The 19,670-nt window shown below is 40.6% G+C and overlaps 1 protein-coding gene across 8 annotated transcripts in view; it reads right to left on the bottom strand.

Annotated features, from left to right (window-relative positions):
* Window positions 1–11,183: 11,183 nt before the first annotated feature.
* The window catches only part of ZNF462 (zinc finger protein 462), a 172,675-nt gene continuing 164,188 nt past the window's right edge, over window positions 11,184–19,670 (bottom strand). For all 8 annotated transcript variants that reach the window (XM_060762553.2, XM_060762551.2, XM_060762555.2 and 5 more), the window contains 2 exons: window positions 15,442–15,556; window positions 11,184–14,134 (listed from right to left, as the gene is read on the bottom strand). In XM_060762553.2, the coding sequence (XP_060618536.2) occupies window positions 13,927–14,134; window positions 15,442–15,556 (323 nt within the window). In that variant the 3' untranslated portion in view covers window positions 11,184–13,926. The remainder of the gene's footprint in view (window positions 14,135–15,441; window positions 15,557–19,670) is intronic.

The raw sequence follows: 19,670 nt of genomic DNA, 5'->3' as shown, positions 1-19,670 counted from the left end.
GATGTGGAGATTGTCTGGGTTGTCTACTCTGGAAGATGCAACATATAATTGTCCTTCTTTAGGGGTCTCTTTCAGATCTATGATACTGTGTCATATACATGTACATGTGTGTGTGTGTGAATCATATATATCTATCTATATCTATGGCTGGATGGCTCTTTGTCAGGAGGGTTTTGATTATGTTTTCTTGCCCTGGTGAAGGGAGTTTGACTGGATGGCCTTAAGGCAGCATTTCTCAACTGGAGGGTCATGATGGGGTGTCAGAAGACCATCAGAAAACACAGTATTTTCTGTTGGTCATGGGAGTTCTGTGTGGGAAGTTTGGCCCAATTCTATCGTTGGGGGAGTTCAGAATGCTCTGATTGTAGCTGAAGTATAAATCCCAGTAACTACAACTCCCAAATGTCAAGGTCTATTTCCCACAAACTCCATCAGTGTTCATATTTGGGCATATGGAGTATTCATACCAAGTTTGGTCTAAATCCTTGATTGTTTGAGTCCACAGTGCTTTCTGGATGTAGGTGAACAACAACTCCAAAACTCAAGGTCAATGCCCACCAAACCTCCTAGTGTTTTCTGTTAATCATGGGAGTCCTGTGTGCCAAGTTTGGTTCAATTCCATCACTGGTGGAGTTCAGAATGCTCTTTGATTGTAGGTGAACTATAAATCCCAGGAACTACAACTCCCAAATGACAAAAATCAATTTTTGAGTGATGGCCCCTCCTTGGGTTTGTAGGTGTCTTGTGGCCAAATTTGGCAGCAACTCATCCACAGGATTTTGAGTTATAATGTCACTCAAAACGAACAGAGCATTTATGTCTATTTCATATGCTAATGTGTCACAAGTTGCATTCAAGGAATAGACATAGAGTGCACCCACAGTGTAGAATTAATGCAGTTTGACACTATTTTAACTGTCATGGCTCAATGCTATAGAACAATGGGAGTTATAGGTTTCGGAGGTCTTTATGGTGTCTGGCCAAAGAGTACTGGTGCCTCACTAAACTACAGCTTTCATAATTCCATGGCAGTTAAAGTGATGTCAAAATTGCAGCATTAGACAATGAAGACGCACCCTAGATGTATGAATGCTATATAACCAAGTTCATTCTCACGGTTAGTCTTTAATCTACTAGAACAGTGGTTTTCAACCTGTAGGCCCCCAGATGTTTTGGCCTTCAACTCCCAGAAATCCTGGTAAACTGGCTGGGATTTCTGAGAGTTGTAGGCCAAAACACCTGGGGACCCACAGGTTGAGAACCACTGTATTAAAAGAACCCTTGGCATACTAATATTCCAGACAAACATGACTTTAAATTCTAAACCACAAAGGTCAAACTACTAAACAACAAATAGTATTTGACAACAAACATTTGCTTTTGCCTAGCTTTGTGGGGAGAAATATCAGACTGCCTATTACACATACGGATTCTTTCACACAACTAATATTCTAGCAGCTTTCTTCTCCCCAACCAATTCTGTCGGGAAATCACAGTGGCATAGGATTTCCTGGAGAGAGCAAAATTCCCTCCTCTTTAAACCCAGTCCTAGAAGGGAGCATTAACAATCCAGTCCATTTTAAAAAAAATCTCCCCCCCAAGGGGAATTTTTAGCACATCTGTTGAATATGTATACATGGTGAGGCTAAACTTGACCAACCAGTTTGATCAATTTCAAAGGTCTTTTTCATAACTACAAACTTGTGTGCTGTTATTCAGACTAATCGAACCTCCTCAATGTCATTACAATATGTTTTTTGATGAAGCGAGTTGAGTGGGAATTCCATTAACAAAACATCAGAGGCATGCTGGGAAGAGTCCTAGGCCATTGATCTAGATATGCATAACCAGCAGTTCTCAATTTATGGGCAAGACGAAGGAGAGAAACAACCTGGCTGCACTATCTCTTGTGCCACACAGTCACTGTTTCCAAGGTTTATAAGGAGATACACTATTTGGCTAAATGGAGGGGGTGAGTGGGAAAATATGATTTGTGTGTTCCCCCCCATCTCCCATTCCCCACATTTGAATTGTTATTCAATTACCTTATAGCAGCATAGTAAAAACACGATCCTTTTCTTTGTGTTCATACAGTATTTATTTATTTATTTCAGATATTTGTACCCCGCCCTTCTCAACCCCGGGGGGGACAGGACTCAGGGGGCTTCCAGTTGGCAACAATTTGATGCCTCCAATGTACACATAATAAAATACATAATAAAATCAAATAATTACATACATTTAAAACATTAAATCACATTAATTAATTAAAATCTGTTTCTGTTTCAATAACAGCTTGGTGGCCTTATCTGAGCCGAATTCTGTAATTAGAGACTCCATCAAGCATATCCATAGCCCATTTCCATAGCGATTGTCATCATTGTCACTGTCATTGTCAGCAAGATTACCCGAAGGCCTGGCCCCACATCCATGCTTTTAACTTCTTTCTAAAGGAAAGGAGGGACGTTGATAATCTAATTTTACCAGGGAGTGAATTCCACAGGCGGGGGGTCATCACCGAGAAGGCCCTGTCCCTTGTCCCCACCAGGCGCATTTGCGACAGAGGCAGGGCTGAGAGCAGGGCCTCCCCAGAAGATCTTAAACTCCAAGGTGGGAGATAGAAGGAGATACGTTCGGACAGGTATGCTGGGCCAGAACAAGAACAATATAACCAGTAACATGTCCTTGAGAAGATTTCAACCTTATAATTCTAGTCCAGATGCTAGGCTTGCTGTGACACACTAAAGATGCCATTGCTGTATGTTGGTTTTCAAGTTAGACCAAGCAACCCACAGTTTTGCCTGGATCAACCAATTGTACAGTAGTCCCTCCATATTTGCAGAATTTGCGATCTCATCACATTACCTTTGGGATTTGCCACATATTGTGGCGAATCTGGCATGTGGAACCCATTGCCCCATGCCCTGCATCGCCCAGCTTCTCCTTTACCCCATCCTATAGGAGGAAGCACCCATCACCTGCTTCCCCCTGTTGTTGGTCATGCAGCCCAGGAAGTCTCCCAGGTTGATGTTATAGCGGTGTATGACATTCCTAGTCTACTTGCACCACAGAGCTCTGCTGGAAGTAGTTTGACGTTGTGGGGTGGTAGCCAGCGGGTTCCATGGCACAAGTATACTAGGATCATCATAATGTGGGCAATTTAAGTCATCTGATGCAGTCCTTAGAGGTGCAGGGTTCCCACAAAGATAGAAAAACATGACTATAAATGATGGGGGCAAATATCAACTATTGGATTCATGAATTAGAGAGATGTTTTTAAAAGCAGAAGTGTGGTTATATAATATTATCTAAAGGGAGTAGACTAAGGGGTAAAACAAACAGATAATGAGTTTGAGGTTCATAACATATTTTCAGTAGTTTTTTGTTTAGTAGGTGTATATTAATTTAGCCAAAGGCTAGCCTAGTGTGGGTGTTTTAGATTTAGTTTTGTGAAATGTAATAATTTTAATGTTATGTATTGTAAATATCTGCTTTCTTTGTATTGTCTTTATTCGTCTTTCTTCACTTCTTGATAAAATTAGGGATTTGAAAACACAACAACAACAACAACAAACAAACAACCCACATTGTACAGTAGTCCCTCAATATTTGCAAGAGTAAGAGGTACAGAGTCACCACAAAAGTAATAATAATAATAATAATAATAATAATAATAATAATAATAAACTAGGTGACAGTCGCATTGAGGAAAAACAACAGGAAAACTCAGCTGTTATCAGGACCTCAAAATCAAACTGCAAAGGCTCTGGCATAAACCAGTACAGGTGGTCCCAGTGGTCGTTGGACCCTGGGTGCTGTGCCAAAAGATCTCAGCCGGCATTTGGAAACAATAAACATTGACAAAATCAGGATCTGTCAACTTCAACTGCAAAAGGCCACCTTACTTGGAACTGCACACATCATTCGAAAATACATCACACAGTCCTAGACACTTGGGAAGTGTTTGACTTGTGATTTTGTGATATGAAATCCAGCATATAGATCTCATTTGCTGTGACATACTGCGTTTTGGTGTCAGTAAAATAATAGTAATATAAATAAAAATTGCAAACAATTTTTTAACATGAGAAAAACCCCTCTGTCAGTATTCGTGGATCATCCAGTGCAATTCTATAGTCATCCTCTGGCAAAAACCAACCATAGAATCATGCTAGAAGACCTCCAAATGTGCACAGTAGTTTTCTCTCTAGGCATCTGTAGGCCCTCCAGCAAGATTCTATGGTCAGCTCTTATTAGAAGCTGACCATAGAATCATGCTGGAGAACATACAAATGCCTAGAGAGATTTTTTTTGGTTCACACATAGAACAGCAGTAAAAGCAAATTCAATAGTCCACAAATAATCAAATTCAAAACGCTTGATCTACAAATGTGGAGGGACATATCTGTATATTAGAAATTTCCCTCTAATCCAAATACTTTGTAGTGGTAATTAAGTCACACAATATCAGTTACAAGAGAAAATGAAAGAAGCCCGAAGTTACACTCCAGAGAGGAAGCATTAAATTAATTGTTAACAGGGCTGCCAGGTCATAACCTGGAAAACCAGTCAACCTTTTTAGCAGCCTGGCAGCTGCCAAGGAAAATACAGCCATAGCTCCGTCTTCAGTTCTGTCGTCTTTCCCATCTGTTAGAGAGCCAAAGGAGAGGCCAACTTACTCAGACTGGCAGAGCAGATGAGTGGGAGAGGCTGAGAATGGACATAGGTGCATCTTTCTTGGTCAGCATGTGGCTGAAAAGGGTTATTTGTGGAGTGAGACTGGTGTGGAACTTTGTTACGACTGAACCACCACCTGTTGAATCTATATAAATAAAAATGTAATGTTAGTTTGTGGGATTAACATAACTCAAAAACCACTGGACAAATTGACACCAAATTTGGACACAATACACCTATCAGGCCAACAAGTGACCATCACTCATAAAACATTGAAAATCACAGCAGATGAGACTTTAAAAGCCAAAAAACAAAAATTACATTACAACGCATGCACAAAACCACATATATATATGCAAATACACATATACACAAATATATACGCACATATACACACACAAAACACATATACACAGACTGGGCCACAGCAGCGTGTGGCAGGGGATGGCTAGTAAGTAATAGTAATTGAAATGAAGCCAATAAATATTGATAGGGTACAGCTATTAAAACAAAGCTTGGGTATATTCCCTTCCAGTCCCTGACATCAGCAAAGGTGGCTGCAGAACCAAGGAAAAGGAGAGGGCAGGTGAAAAAGTATTAATAAAGTCCCTACTTCTCCAAGATGAGGCAGCAGGAATATTAGCTACATCCCACCTTTCCTCCAATAGAACTCTGTTTCTGGGCACCATTGAAAATAATGCTGTCAGATCTAAGGGCCTGGCCCCGAGTCTCTGATTCTCATGGACATCTCCGAGTGGATTATACTTCTTGTGTTTTGGTGAATTTAACTCAAGAGAAGAGGAAAGAGTTGTGTGGAAGTTTTCCACTCACTCAACTGTTCAGAGCAGCTGCTTGCTACAGTTCTCAAGGTTTGTTCCTGCAATGTGCATAGACACTCCAGGGGAAGGGAGTTCTGTATTTTATCTTCTATTTCTTCCACTTGTGGTACCAGGGCACACCCTTTGCTCTACTCTGCATTTATCTTTATGCACCACAACTGTGTCTCTGCCACAGCTCCAACCATGTTTTCCCTACTCCTTGGTTGCTCTCCCTCCCTCCCCTCATCATGATGCTTCCCCAGGTCTGCTAGGGCAGCTCTCCCTTGCTTTGAGGAATCACTCCTTCATTTGCACTCTATTGTCTGATGAGCTACACCACCTGGTTGATCAACCTTCTGATTCTCTCTGAAATATCTCCAGTATGGACCATAGGGTGAGCATCTCTTTTGGAGCAAGTTACTCATCTTCCAAGCACTCATTGGGGTTGGATTGACAGGACTGTCCAGGGGCTGAATTTTAGGACCAAAAACTGAATCATTGGGCCAACTCCATATGTTAGAAGGTGCCATCTTAGTTAAATCATTAAGCATCAACTACACTAGCTCGGAGTATGTGATTCAAATTCAAACAAAAGTAACCACCAGTTCTAACAAATAAAGACATCACACCCACTGTAGAAGGTGGCTCTTTTACCCTGAGATGGCTTTTCCTCACCCTGACAACTGAAGAAAAAAAAAAACAGGCTCTGAGATATTCAACCCCCAGAGCAGGGCAATGGACATACAATTCCTCATTTTTGGAGTGTCACTAGGTATTCTTTCAATGTTATCTACAATTGAGTCTGCATGGTTCCCTGGAACAATGCTCTCAGTAGGTCCATTTTCTGAGGACCCCCCCCCCCTTCCATATACCACCATCACTTGCCTTCTCAATATCAGTGCCTAAAAGAGGGTAAAGAAGTTAAAAGACCTCATCGCATGGAGGTCCAGAAGCCTGGAGACAGTGGGGTAAATCATGGGGCAGCACCCAGTTCCATCCCCTTACTGTTGTGGGTTATGGGCTGCCATTCCACAATGTTTATGTGCTGTCCCCAGCTTCCTACCGTGCTGTCCCTTGCTTCTTCAATTAGGAAACGAGTAGTCATCCAACTCCACAGGGCTCCCTATCAGCACATTACTGGCACGCTGACTGCATGGCTGAGGGAAGTAGCTCTGCATCATCTGATGGGCTGCAGTGGATTCTGTCCCAGCAACATGCCGGCAGTGTGCAGACAGGGAAGTTGTCTGCTGAAGTTGAAAAACTCTTCTTCCTTCCTTTTTGCTTGTTACTCCTTTAGTCACTTGGAGACAGAAACTGAACATGCACCAATAGAATGGAGAAAATGGCATTTTAGGGTACATGGATCATCAGCAGGTGCCCAACAATGCTGATTCTTGAATGATGCTGGTTCGTAGGCCATTACTTTAACGGTTGACTTGCCTTGAAAGGTGAACATGACTCAATCCTACACATGTGATGTCTAATCTTTTATCTACTTTGTCCCATCTGCATCAAACAACCGAATGTTCTGCTTGATAGCAATGACTCTATTCTATAGAAACCACAGATATGGGCTCCCTGGGGATTAATGGATCTAAACTAGCTGTAGCTATTAGCTAATGATGCAGTAGTAAAGGCTTTCTTTTGGATAGTTTTCCTTACTGTCTGGGAGCGAGGAGAAAAGGACACAATTGATGGGTCATCATGAAATTCTAGCAGGATGGAGAATAACTCATTTGTTATTAGTACCTTCATACTCCAAACCCCTCACCCACTAGCACATTTTAACGTTTTCATCAGAACTGTATTTGCCATGGCTGCTGTATGATTATTTAATTGAGAGAATCATATGGGCTTATCTTGCAAAATATTGTTTAAATGAGCAATTGAAATCAACACCTCTTTTCTCCAAGAACAAATTAGCCACTTGTACACAGAGTTCTGGCTATTTATAATTATGGTTTGTTCCTTACGCTTTGAGCACATAATAGCGGAGATGATCTCTCAAGAATAAGTGATGTATCTAACTTTTCAGAGTCTGGAAAGTTTGGAAGTGCACATCTAATGAAGAAGCAACTATGGGTTGTTGTAGGTTTTTCGGGTTGTATGACCATGTTCTAGAAGCATTCTCTCCTGACATTTCGCCTGCATCTGTGGCAAGCATCCTCAGAGGTTGTGAGGTTGTGAGGTTTGTGAAGCAACTATTTTCGAATAACCACATGCTTTTCAGCCTTCTTCTCCTTGTCCTCTTTCTTCACTTACATCATTTCAATTCTCCGTGCAACAACTTTGTTCAACTAATTAACAATATGTATTGATCTAGGGGCCAGTTTCCACTTCCTGGTCACACACCACCCAAATTGGATTGTTGATGGAATTTCACTCCCTTTTCATAAACTGGTGGATCCTTCCCTCAAAACAAGGTACAGGAGGAACTTGTCTCCTGTTGACCTTGTGGGCCACTCACTCTCATCTGTTTCTCATGGGACTCTTTGGAGGAAAAGTAACATACAAATAATGTAATAGTAATTTTAGTAATTTTATTGATTAGCCCTTGGGCCATATCACAATAAGAAACAGAACAACAAGGCCATACAAATAATGTTTCTGGTCAGACTGCAGTTACTTGATACCATGGCTATTACTGATCATCATTAAATTACTCTGATTTCTGGTAACAGCATACCACAGGGATGATCTGGAATTTTCTAGATCTTCCAGTACAACTCTGTGGCAACTTATGGGTCAAGCATACCATAGAATCATCTGGAAGATTTAGCAAATTCCTAGAGACCATTTTCCTCTGTATGCAGGAAAGATCAAACTGCAGAACCCATATACATGTTTATGAGGGAATCTTACTGTATTTCAAAATCCCCCAGCTCCAAGCTTTAGATGTCTTTTTTTCCTCTGTAGAAAGGGACACAAGGTGGACCATCTCCTGTATTCCAGCTGCCTCATGTAACACAACCTTAAACTGTACATGCTGCTGGTGTCAGTCCAAAACCTTTTGTTACTTTTCCACCCATTTGGGAGATAGATGAGACATCCTTTTCCAATGGCTTGTGTCTTTTTATACTAAGGTTTTATTTATTGGCTCTAAACTGCTGTGAGTTATTTAGAGAGGGATGAGTTGATAGCGAAAGGAAACTGGAGAGGCGAGACAGAAGGCATACAAATTTCTGACGACGGTTGGTTGGATCTGAATTTAGTAGCATACGTCCAGGCTGGCAGGCACAGATGTAGTGTGGAAAGACTGCAAAGAGGAGCAGGGAATTGTTAAATGAGGGGAGATGTGGTATAGAAGTGGAGAAGCGATACCTGGAATTTTTTTATCTTTAGATAGAAGTTTCTGATTACAATTCATCTTTAGCTTTTCTGAAGAAGCTTCCATTTCTGAAACCTGCCACAAAGATTCCCGATTATACCAGATGTATCTTCCCCATTGGAAATGGTGTTAAATCTCCCACTGTTCTCTTATGCCACTTTTACTTCAATCCCTCCACTTTCTCTACAATTTAACTAGAGGTGGGGAACATGTAGTTTTCCAGGTTAGATACCTAGTTCTCCTCAGACCCAGATAGCATGGGCAATGCCCACATATGATCAGAGTTGTAGTCTAAACACTAGAAGGCTGCTGAATCCTATTGGCCTCTTACCCTGCCATTGCATTACTCTTGTTTCTCTCCTTATTTTTCTATTTCCTGTATTGTTTCCCCAAAGGTAACAAGCAATGGCATGTTGTTGTTTATTCATTCTGTCATTTCCGACTCTTTGTGACCTCAGGGAAATCAAGGAAAGAACACCAAATAGATGAGCCACAGAAAGACCTGTAGTTTGTGCTGGAAAGGGAGGACTGTATGAAGATTTGAACATGGAACATAGATGCCAAAAGATCAAAGTAGTAACCTGTTTTCCAGAGGATTTGAATGGGCTAAATTGGTACACTCTGCTGGAATTTTGCCTATGATGGTCTGCCTACTATTGAACCTAGTTCTAAGGATGATTGCCCAAAACTCAGGTTGTTCTCAGAAAGTGTTGCAAAAAACCTTGCTTATTTTCAGTTCTCAAAAATCTGTAGCTACTTAGCAATAGACAAATGAAAATGATCTGGGAATAAACATTGATTCAGTCTAAAAATTTATTGAACTAATTATTTCACTAAAGAAAGTCCAGACAAAAGGGCAAAAATTCTGATTCCCACAAGTTAGCTACCGTACAAATTCATAGATAAGTAGACCTCAGTTATAAGTGAGGACAGGTTTTGGGAACAAAATCATGAATTTTGAAATTATCCACTAATGAGTCAGAGGTTGTCTTGTGGAGACGATAAAGGATCAATGCTATCCCAGCGCATCAGTCATATCTATCGCTGCAATTTTCCTACTCCAGAATTCAAAAAAGATAGAAACAGCATCATGACAGAGCTGAAAGTGTCAATGCTTCTTTTATGTTCTGCCAGGATGAACGGAGCTCTCACCTTTTGTCATTTACCCACCCCCGCCCTAAACTTTAGACTTACAGTTGCCATAAGTATGAACCAACTTGAAGGCACACAACAACAACAGTCCTAATTAACTTGACTATCTCATCAGGCAAAAGAAGGCCCACACTTCCCACTGAAATACTGGCATGTTTATGTTGCTTACAATTGCTGTTCATTTAAAATATTGTATTGTTCTTTAAAAAATTGCACTACAAACAAAACAGGTGCAGTGTGCATAGGAATTTGTTCAAGTTCTTTTCAAACTAGTGTTCCCGTGCCGCCTTGCGGTTCACATTATGCGGACTTGCTGTTTCGTGGATTTTAAATAAATATGAATTTATTGGCACTGGTGGGCCACTACGTACAATGAGCCCTCCGTGGCTGCCTTCTCTTCTCCCATGCATGTCAGGGCCGGCTTCCCTACCTCACCCCAGCAGCCTTTGCAGGGCTGCCCTGGGCCTCCATGGCCTCCGCAGGGCTCCATGGCCCCAGTAGCTCTACAAAGGCTGCCGGGGTGAGATGGGGAAGCCAGCCCTGGCCAATCCAGGGGCAGGGTAGGGCCTGCCACTGGTTGGCCAGCCAGCCAAGCGGCGGGAAACCTCTCACCGTGCAGGGGGCTTCTGGGAAGAGGAAGCCCCCTGCAAGCAGCATGGCTGACGGGAGGGCACCCACTGCCCTTGTTCGGTAAGTTGGGGAAGGCATTTCTGATTTTAAAATGACAAAATGTATACAAATATATTAAAAATATTAATTCTAAACACTAAAAGAATATTATAAATCATAAAAAATACCATTTACACTAAACAGGATTGTAAATACTCTATCTATCTATCTAGTGTCCCTACTTCACGGATTTTCACTTATCGCGGGTGGTCCTGGAATGTAACTCGCACGATAAGTGAGGGAACACTGTATATTCTGTCCTCCCAATAGTCTGAGGGACCACGGACTGGCCCTCGTCTTAAAGTTTGAGGACCCCTCATAAATGTTTATAAATATACAAAATAAACCTTTTCAGTATGGAATTCTCTCTGCCTCTCCTGCTAGCCTTGCAATTCAAGGTAAAAACTTGTCTTGTCTTATGTTTTTTTTTAAAAAAGCAGACAAATACACTGACAGCCATCCATCCCCAAATTACTCTGTTTGACTCACAAGAAAATAATTAAAAATAATTCTTAATGGGATAGAACCATACACACACACACTTTTGAAAATTCTTTATTCATTTTCTTTTGCCTTAAAAAAATTATCAGTGCAACAATTCAGAACTTCCACTCCTCATCCACCAAACACTGAGCAGTAGTTAATTTTAGTTAGGAAATACTGAGTTCTGAAGCCAGTGAGTTATCATTTTGCTATTTATTTCCTTCTGTCAAACTCTGAAAAAGTCCTCTGTATAAATTAAACAAATGAAAAAATGTTATTCTCAATCCTAGGTCATCATTACAGCCAACAGAATCATAATAATGCATCTAAAATGTGTGTCCACAATATATCAAGGTATACATTTGGGAGGGTGGGAGGGGAAACACAAGAAAAAATATGACATTCTAGACTTGTTAAAAAGGATAATGGTCCCATATATTTATTAACAGGTTAGCAAAAAACAAAACAAAACAAATCCAATGGATTACAATATTTACATGTTATTTGAAAAATAAAGTAGTGATAAAAGCATGTCACAATCATTTATTTCATTTTTTGTCATCTATTTCTCTTTTTTTTCATCTTTTTCATTTTTGGTAACCATTACAAACACCCAATCCAGGTATGGAACTGTTTAAATACATTTGAAACGAGGCCAATTTAAAAGAAAACATTCAGACACAAAATGTGTATTTATACTTGTCCTTTCAATGTGTTTTCCACATGACTGTCCCTCCCTCCAAATAAAAAAGGTCCCTACCCCCCACAAAATATGAATCCTCAAAATCAAAACACCATGCTTTTCAAGTAGCACTTATTTCACAAATGCAACAGTATTATTTTTCATTTTTTTGTTTCCTTTTCCACTCCATCTTCGTTTGCCATCAATTTGAGGAGAAGTTCTGTTGGCTCTCGACTTCTCACCAGCTTCCTCTTGTGCCCACCCTTCCCACCCCAACCCTCCAAGTTAAAAAAAGGCGCCAAACCAAAAAAGAAGAAATGAAAATGAAGAACAACCCAAAGAGACACATGCATTTCTAAACTAAGTTTCAGTCAAATACTTTCTACTTTTTGGAAAGAAACCCCTTTGTTCACAATCAGACCATTTCCCCCATGGGTCCCGACCTTCTGATTCATGGTCATGCAAAACGTTCGAAGACACTTCGCATGAAATCAGGAACACCAGTCTCAAATCCCCATGGATGTAGTAGATTCCTATTTATGCTTCGCTGTTCCCCATCATGCGAAGAGCTAACGGGAGCATGTTCATGAAATTCACAAAGAGTAGACCATCTACCTCCAAATAGTACAGAACCGGATCACCTCAAGCTTTCAAAATTATGCTTTCAGAATTTCGGAAATGCCGGGAATTTCAGAGCCATCAGCTCCCTCCCTTTCTCCCCATCGCACCAAAACAAGACGCACCACATACGAAGAAAAGGCAACCATTCGTAAGAATGAAAATAAAAACCAGTGAGAGATGTTGAAATCTGACGAGCAACAGAATGATTACGAGGAGCCATTTGGCCCACAACCTGCATAGCTGTGCTGTAAGTTTGGTTCTTTAGTATTAATGGGGGTTTTCTCTTTCTTTTTTTTCTCTTTTCTTTTTTAAAAAGTCACTTCTTTGCTATTTTCACATGTTTGAAACTAACAGGGGTGGGGAGAGAATAAAAACCCCCATTATATTCACAAAAACTAATCCCCCTTCCCAGCATCATCTACTGGGTGGGTAGAGGGCCAGGGTGGGGAGTAACAATACTTTACGTGAAAAAACAAACAAACCAACAACCCGAAACTTAATTGTGCTGTGTTTGTAACCCCTTAGGCTGAGCAGACGGAGACATGGGGCAAAACAAGAACGGCACATAGTCAGTCACATGAGTCTTTTAAAAAAAACACAACAACACACACGCACCCTAAAATCATAGCTGAACGCTAACAAACAGCTTACCTGGAATAAAAGATGACAAGCCACGGACAGGTATCTAGGAATTCTCTTTCTCTCTCTTTCTCTCTTTCTTTTTTGTATTTTTTTTACTAAAATAATTAAAAAATCACAGTATTTAAGAAATAAAACCCCCACAGGGATTTTTGAGCACAATTTTGTTTTCCTTTTGTTTTAAAACTTTGTGGTTTTTCTTCCATTCACCATCTTGCTCAGCAGTCTTGTCTCTACATTTAACCACAACAACAACAGGTAGTACTGACAAATGCAGAGATTTGTATTTTTTTAATATTTCCCTTGGTTAATTCTGAGGTACTAGGAAACAGGTGACTGTTTTAAGCAAAAAGCAGTTTTTTGTTTTGTTTTCTTCTTCTTCTAAAGCGAGTCAGTCAATCAGTCTGGAAAAGCATATGTATATTAAAATTAGAAAAAAAGCGCCCAAAGTTGTGCGCTGAAAATTGTCCTCTGCACTCTTCCATCCTCGTGACGCTTCCATCCTTGAAATGATCCAAAGTGTCCATGGCAAAGCACAACGGTATAACGCAAAGAGCATTGGCGAGTTTGCTCCTCGAGTCCAATTGAACGGAAATGTCCCACTGTCAAGATCCAGAAGAGTTGCAGAGATGTCATGGAGCCACATCGTTTTGTTGTCCTCAATTAAATAAATTTAATATATGTACACACACGCAAAAACACACACGCACACACACACGCACGCACACACACAGGTACCAGTGCTTTGAAAATAGATCATTCAGTCCTAAAAGCAGCTTTGATTCTTCCTTGTCCCCCTCCCCACCCCATCCCATCCATCACTGTTCAAGTAGGTTGTCTGAAATCACACCAGGTGCTCATTCACTTTTGGCCTCTGTATTCTCTTGGAGTGATTTATCAGCAGCAGCAACAATACAGACGGCAGGTTCATTCTTGTGGGAAAAGTCCACCACTATTGACATGCTGCTTTCCATCTCTTCTGCCAACGGTACCTTCACATTCTCTTCTGGGTTCTCTTTTAGCTGGCTGTCTTCACTAATCACCTGATTGATTTCATTCACAGCCCTGGGAACCCAGAAAGGAGGGGAAATAGGAAAAAAACCAGACATGTGAGTACATGCTAAACCATATTTGAAAAACACTTCCCTACTAGGTAGAGACAAAGTTATTAACAGATTCCAGAGAGGTGAGGAACATTTGGCTGTTGCAGCAGACCCAACAAAGAGTCAGTGATCATTCAGATATTTTTGTTGGCCACCATTCACTCTGCTACATCTTTCAAATCAAACTTGTGGGAGGAATAGATTTGATTTTTTGCAGATTTGAGTAGTCAAGGATTTTATGAAAATGTTCTCTTTTAAAATCTCTTAGGTCCTCTACGGATTGCCAAAAGTTGATTATAGTCATGCTGGCGGACCTAGAAATTCCTAGATACAATATCTCTCTAGAAATCTTTAGGAAGGACCTCTTCAACCTGTGGCCCCCAAGGTGTTTCTGCCTCCAACTCCCAGAAGCCCTAGCCAGCTTGTTCAATGGTCAGATATACTGAGAGTTGAAGTCCAAAACTCCTGGAGGGCCAATGGTTGAAGAGGCCAACTTTAGGTCCTCCAGTACAATACAGCAGAAATTGACCATAAAGGCGGAAACTAGATAATTATAAAGAGGTGTTCTCTCCAATTTTTTGAAAAAGCAATTCTATTATTTGCAGTTTTTTGAAAAAATGTGTTCTCAACTCTGGTGAATGTGGTGGGATGACTATATACAAAAAGGATAAGAAATCAAAAACAGAAAATAGAAAAAAGAGGCTATGTCAAGCCACATAGTCAAGCGATTCAAAAGACCAGTCTATCAAAGTACTATGAATACTCCAAATGAATCCAGAATCCAATCAAACTGGATTCAATTCACATTTTATTTATTTACCTCATTTCTACCCGACCTTTCTCTACCCCAGAGGGGATTCAAGGCGGCTTACAAATCCGGCAAAATTCATAAGTGTAATCCACTCCCAACTAATAAAGCACAAGATGAAGGTTTGGCTATGCAAAGATATCAAGCAGGTCATATTAATCTGAGAAATCGCAAGTCATTGAATTGGAATTCCACCAATCTTAACAGATTCAAACTCATTTCGAAGTCACTATGGAAAGTATTGAGGGAATGAAGTTGGTAGCACAAACTTCCATAGACCAAGTCTACAAATTACTAAGTCTACACATTTGAGAAAATCACAGTGGAACCTAATTTATAGAGCAGCCACCAATAATTTGGTGGAAGGGGTTCACTTCTGATATTGTTTCTTTCACAAAACACATGAGGAGCAAGAACTTTCCTGAAAGTGTTAGTAGTCAGTAGTTTTTAGGGCTACTTACATGCCATGCCTCAGTACATGCCTTTCCCACTCGGAGCCCTCTGCAAACGTCCGGCCACAAAATTCACATGCAAACCTTTTTTCCGGTGGACCGTTCTCTGAGAACCCCATGGACTCTGTAAGGAAAAAAAAAACATATGGAAGCATTGAGTAAGCTTTCTTATATTTCTCTTAAGAATGAAGAAGAAAATTGAAGTTTCTTATGAAGACCAATAAGTAAACACACGTGAAACTTGTTTCCAAAAGGCACCTAATCCATCTGAACAAATTTTACAGGAATCGGAAAAAATGTGCTGAGGATACTCATTCTTTTGCTATACAATACAATTTTCCAGGCTCTGTACCAAAGCGATTTGAAACATTTTGATAGTTTTGATCTGCACATAATATTCTACTCCTAGCCAACAATGTGCTGAGATCTAGAACTCATTTTCATTTTTTTGGGATTTGGTATCTTTGCAAACGAACTCCACACATGTCAGCTTCCAAAGGAATATGATCTGGGAAGCCTGCATAAGTGCATATCATCTGGATTACTTAATAGCAATACTCTAAACCATGGGTGAGAAATGTCTAGTAGGTGGCCTTCTCTTCGAGCCATGTGTGAAGCCCCTCTCTGAAAAGGAAGAATGATTGCATAGAAGCCTCAAGAAAGATTCCTTGAGGCTACAAGTTAGGTGGCTCTGCTCTTCTTCTGCTTTTTCCACTATGGAAGGTGATGGGAAACGAAGCCAACCTCAAGCTTAGAAAGCACAATGAGAAGCCAATTGACCCTGTTTCAGTCTTCTCTCAATCCTTAAAAGGAGGAGGAAAACTGGCACCAGAAGGAGGTATTACTTCCATCCTTCCATTTCATCTCTTCCTGGGTGAAGATCCCTTGAAAACGGCCTGGAAATTCCAACTGGTTCAACGAGCGGCGGCCAGGTTGCTAACTGGAGCTCCTTAAAGGGAGCAGTCAACCCTCCTGTTTAAGGAGCTCCATTGGCTGCCGTTCATTTACCGGTCCCAATTCAAGGTGCAGGTGCTCACCTAAAAAGCCCTAAACAGTAGGGCTGGGCGGTTTCGTTCGTTATTTTCGTAATTTGTTTTTAATTCGTTATTTTTTTTTATAACGAAGCGATATTGAACCATTCAGGAGCAACTAAAAAACGAAACGAATTTTTCCAATTCGTTTCGTAATTTTTTCGTTATTATTTCGTTATTATTTCCGTATGTCTGTTTTATAGTCGTTGTTTGTTTTATCAGTGATAAAAAAATAAATTAGCACACCAAAGTGAAGACCTGGCTGTTTGAGCAGGCGTTCCAATAATTAGTGCAATGATTGGTTAATGAACACTGGAATGGAACAATGGATGACGAATCTGGAACATGTTTTTGATGACGAGACGACAGTGAATGGGTATTGTAGTAACAGTTTATTAATTGTGTAATGTGTTAGGTTGTTAACTGTTTCTATACTGTAGCACTGAATTTTTGCTGTTCGTATTTGTTGTGAACCGCGGTGAGTCGCCTTCGGGCTGAGGACAGCGGTATATAAGTAAGGTAAATAAATAATAATAAATAAATAAACAGTCAACAACAGAGGGAGAGGGAAGCTTCAGAAGTTCCCCCTGTCCCATTTGGAGGGTTTTTTGGCATATTGCGCAATTGCGTCCGCCATTAACGAATCGATTCGTTATTGTTTCAAAATTGTTTCGGAATTTCCGAAATTTCGTAAATATCAAACTTTTTAAAAAACGAAATGCAAAAACCCCCTAAAAACGAATCGAATTTAGAAACAAATTTTTCCGTGGTTGGACAGCCCTACTAAACAGTTTGGGACCCGCCTACCTGTGTGACCGCATCTCTGTGTACGAACTCACATGATTTCTTCAATCATCTGGAGACGCCCTGCTCACGCTCCCACCACCATCGCAAGCGCAATTGGTGGGGACGAGGGAGAGGGCCTTATTGGTGGTGGCCCCTCGACTCTGGAACTCACTTCCCAGGGACATTAGGCAAGCTCCAACTTTGGCAGTCTTTAGGAGGAGCCTGAAAACGTGGCTGTTTCAGTGTGCCTTTCCAGAATAAGGAAACTCCCAGCAAGATGTCCTTAAACACACTTTAATAATGACTTTAGATTGTCTGCACATTTCTTCCCTCTCCAAAACCTTTATCCCAATAACATGTTACCTATCTATGCCCAGCATTATTTTTTAATATTTTAATTATAACATTTGGCCCAGCCATAGGTTTTTAAATGCGTCGTGTTATTGTTATTTGCTTATTTTGCATATGAGTTATGTATTATTTTTGTATTATTGCTGTTATTGTTTATTGTTGTGTTATGGGCTCGGCCTCATGTAAGCCGCACCGAGTCCCTCGGGAGATGGTAGCGGGGTACAAATAAAGTATTATTATTATTATTATTATTATTATTATTATTATTAAGGATATGTATTAGATATCTGTCAAGGCCACATAAAAGAGAAACCAACCTCCTCTCTCACCAGAGAAAGACATATTTTCCACTTTCAATTTGTTTTACTCGTTGTCCATGAGAATGGGCATACATGCAAACACTTACATCATTATAATAACTAGAGCAGCTTCCACAAAAAAATTAACCTGTTTCAAGGGTTCTTTGGGGTTAACATTAGTTATAACTCTAGTATTGGAAAGGGCTTCCAAATAACAGCAAAGACGATAGTCTAGTGCAGAGATGACAAACCTTTTAGAGACTGGGTGCCCAAACTAGGGGGGGGGGGTGCACTCGAGGGGTGGTGAGAGAAACTTGGGGCAGGTAAGCAAGTGAGCAGGTGGGGGGGGGGGTTGGCCGAATGAGCAGGGTGCGGACGAGCGGGGAGTTGGGTGATGGCCCACAAGCCAGGAAAGAGGGTGTTGCATGCCTCTTCTGGCATATGTCTCAAAGGTTCACCACCACTGGTCTAGTGACTTTTGGAAGGAAATCTAGAAGAGAGGCATAGATGCTGGCATGCCTTTTTGCATTGAGAGTTGGGACTTTGTAATGTGCTCCAGATTAATTGAAATGAACGGGAGTTGTACCACTAGCTTTAATCAAAACACGGCTTGCTGCCAGTTTTCCTGAACATGCAAGTTCCACCTTTAATGCAATGTGTTCCTTGTACAGGATGAAACCCAACAAAGGGTTTCATTAATCTCCGCAGACTGGTTAAGATCCAAATGAAGTTGAAACCTTTTTTAAAAAAAATTCTGTTGGTTTTGGTGGGAAAGAGCCAGTCCATCTGCTTAAATCAATGGGAGTGGATTGTGCTCAGGATGGATTGTGCGCTATCAAGCCATTAATTGGGTCCCCTCAACACCTTGAAGTCGCAGTAGACAACCTACACGGGAAAAATGCAGGTCCTCTGTGAACAAGAGAGCCGGCCACAAACAAAAGATGAAATGTTTTCTCACAAAATTACGATGAACGCCACACAGGCCATTAAAAATAATTGCTTGGACTCTCTTGCTTGATTCTTTTCACTGAAAATGAGACGGTGCCATCTGCTCCAAGCATTAATTCTTTAGTGGGGATTATCTTGAGCAAGAAAACAACAGAATGCCAATGCCTTTGCCTTCCCAGAGTCCTCTCAAAGTACATAATGAAAGAAATGGGGAATTTTGCTTCATTTAGTGCTGATCTCCGCTTACCTCATTTCCATGTTTTATTATAATGTACACAGCTCATGAGCCAACTTAAGCTTCTGACAATATCTCTTTCTCTCTTGTGCACACACACAAAAACATGCACACTGTGCCTGACTTTCTTTCTTTGGGCAGTTTCACAACTGGAAAGAGATACCATCACTTTCTCCCCCAAAGCTTTTTCCCATGTCTTGATTGTCAAAATTATCTATCAAGGAGTGCGCGTTACTACAAAGAGATTTTTTGTTCTCTTGATGCTAAAAGTGCCTTTCATAAAATGCTGATCTTCAGTCACTTAAGTATGTCACCGTTTGCTCCGAAAGCAGAATAAATTTGCCACAGGACAGAAAGGGAAAAGGTGGTGGTGCTCAAAAAACAAGTCCTGTTTTATTGAAAATCCCAAATTTTGCTGTTAAAAATTAATTTATTCTGAGTGGGCACTTACTCATACTTTTATTTCAATCAGCACGTTTTATGCAATTTGCACATACTATTTCCTGGTCCTATCTTCTTCTCCCAGGTAGGGAGTTTTATTTGGAAATATTGGGGAAGGGGGGAGATATTAGGAAAAAATAATAGGGG

Source organism: Anolis sagrei, chromosome 2, assembly GCF_037176765.1.
Source record: "Anolis sagrei isolate rAnoSag1 chromosome 2, rAnoSag1.mat, whole genome shotgun sequence".
NCBI classification, from domain to species: domain Eukaryota; kingdom Metazoa; phylum Chordata; class Lepidosauria; order Squamata; family Dactyloidae; genus Anolis; species Anolis sagrei.
Note: the sequence above shows the minus strand (reverse complement) of the source record. Positions and strands in the feature narration are given on the sequence as shown.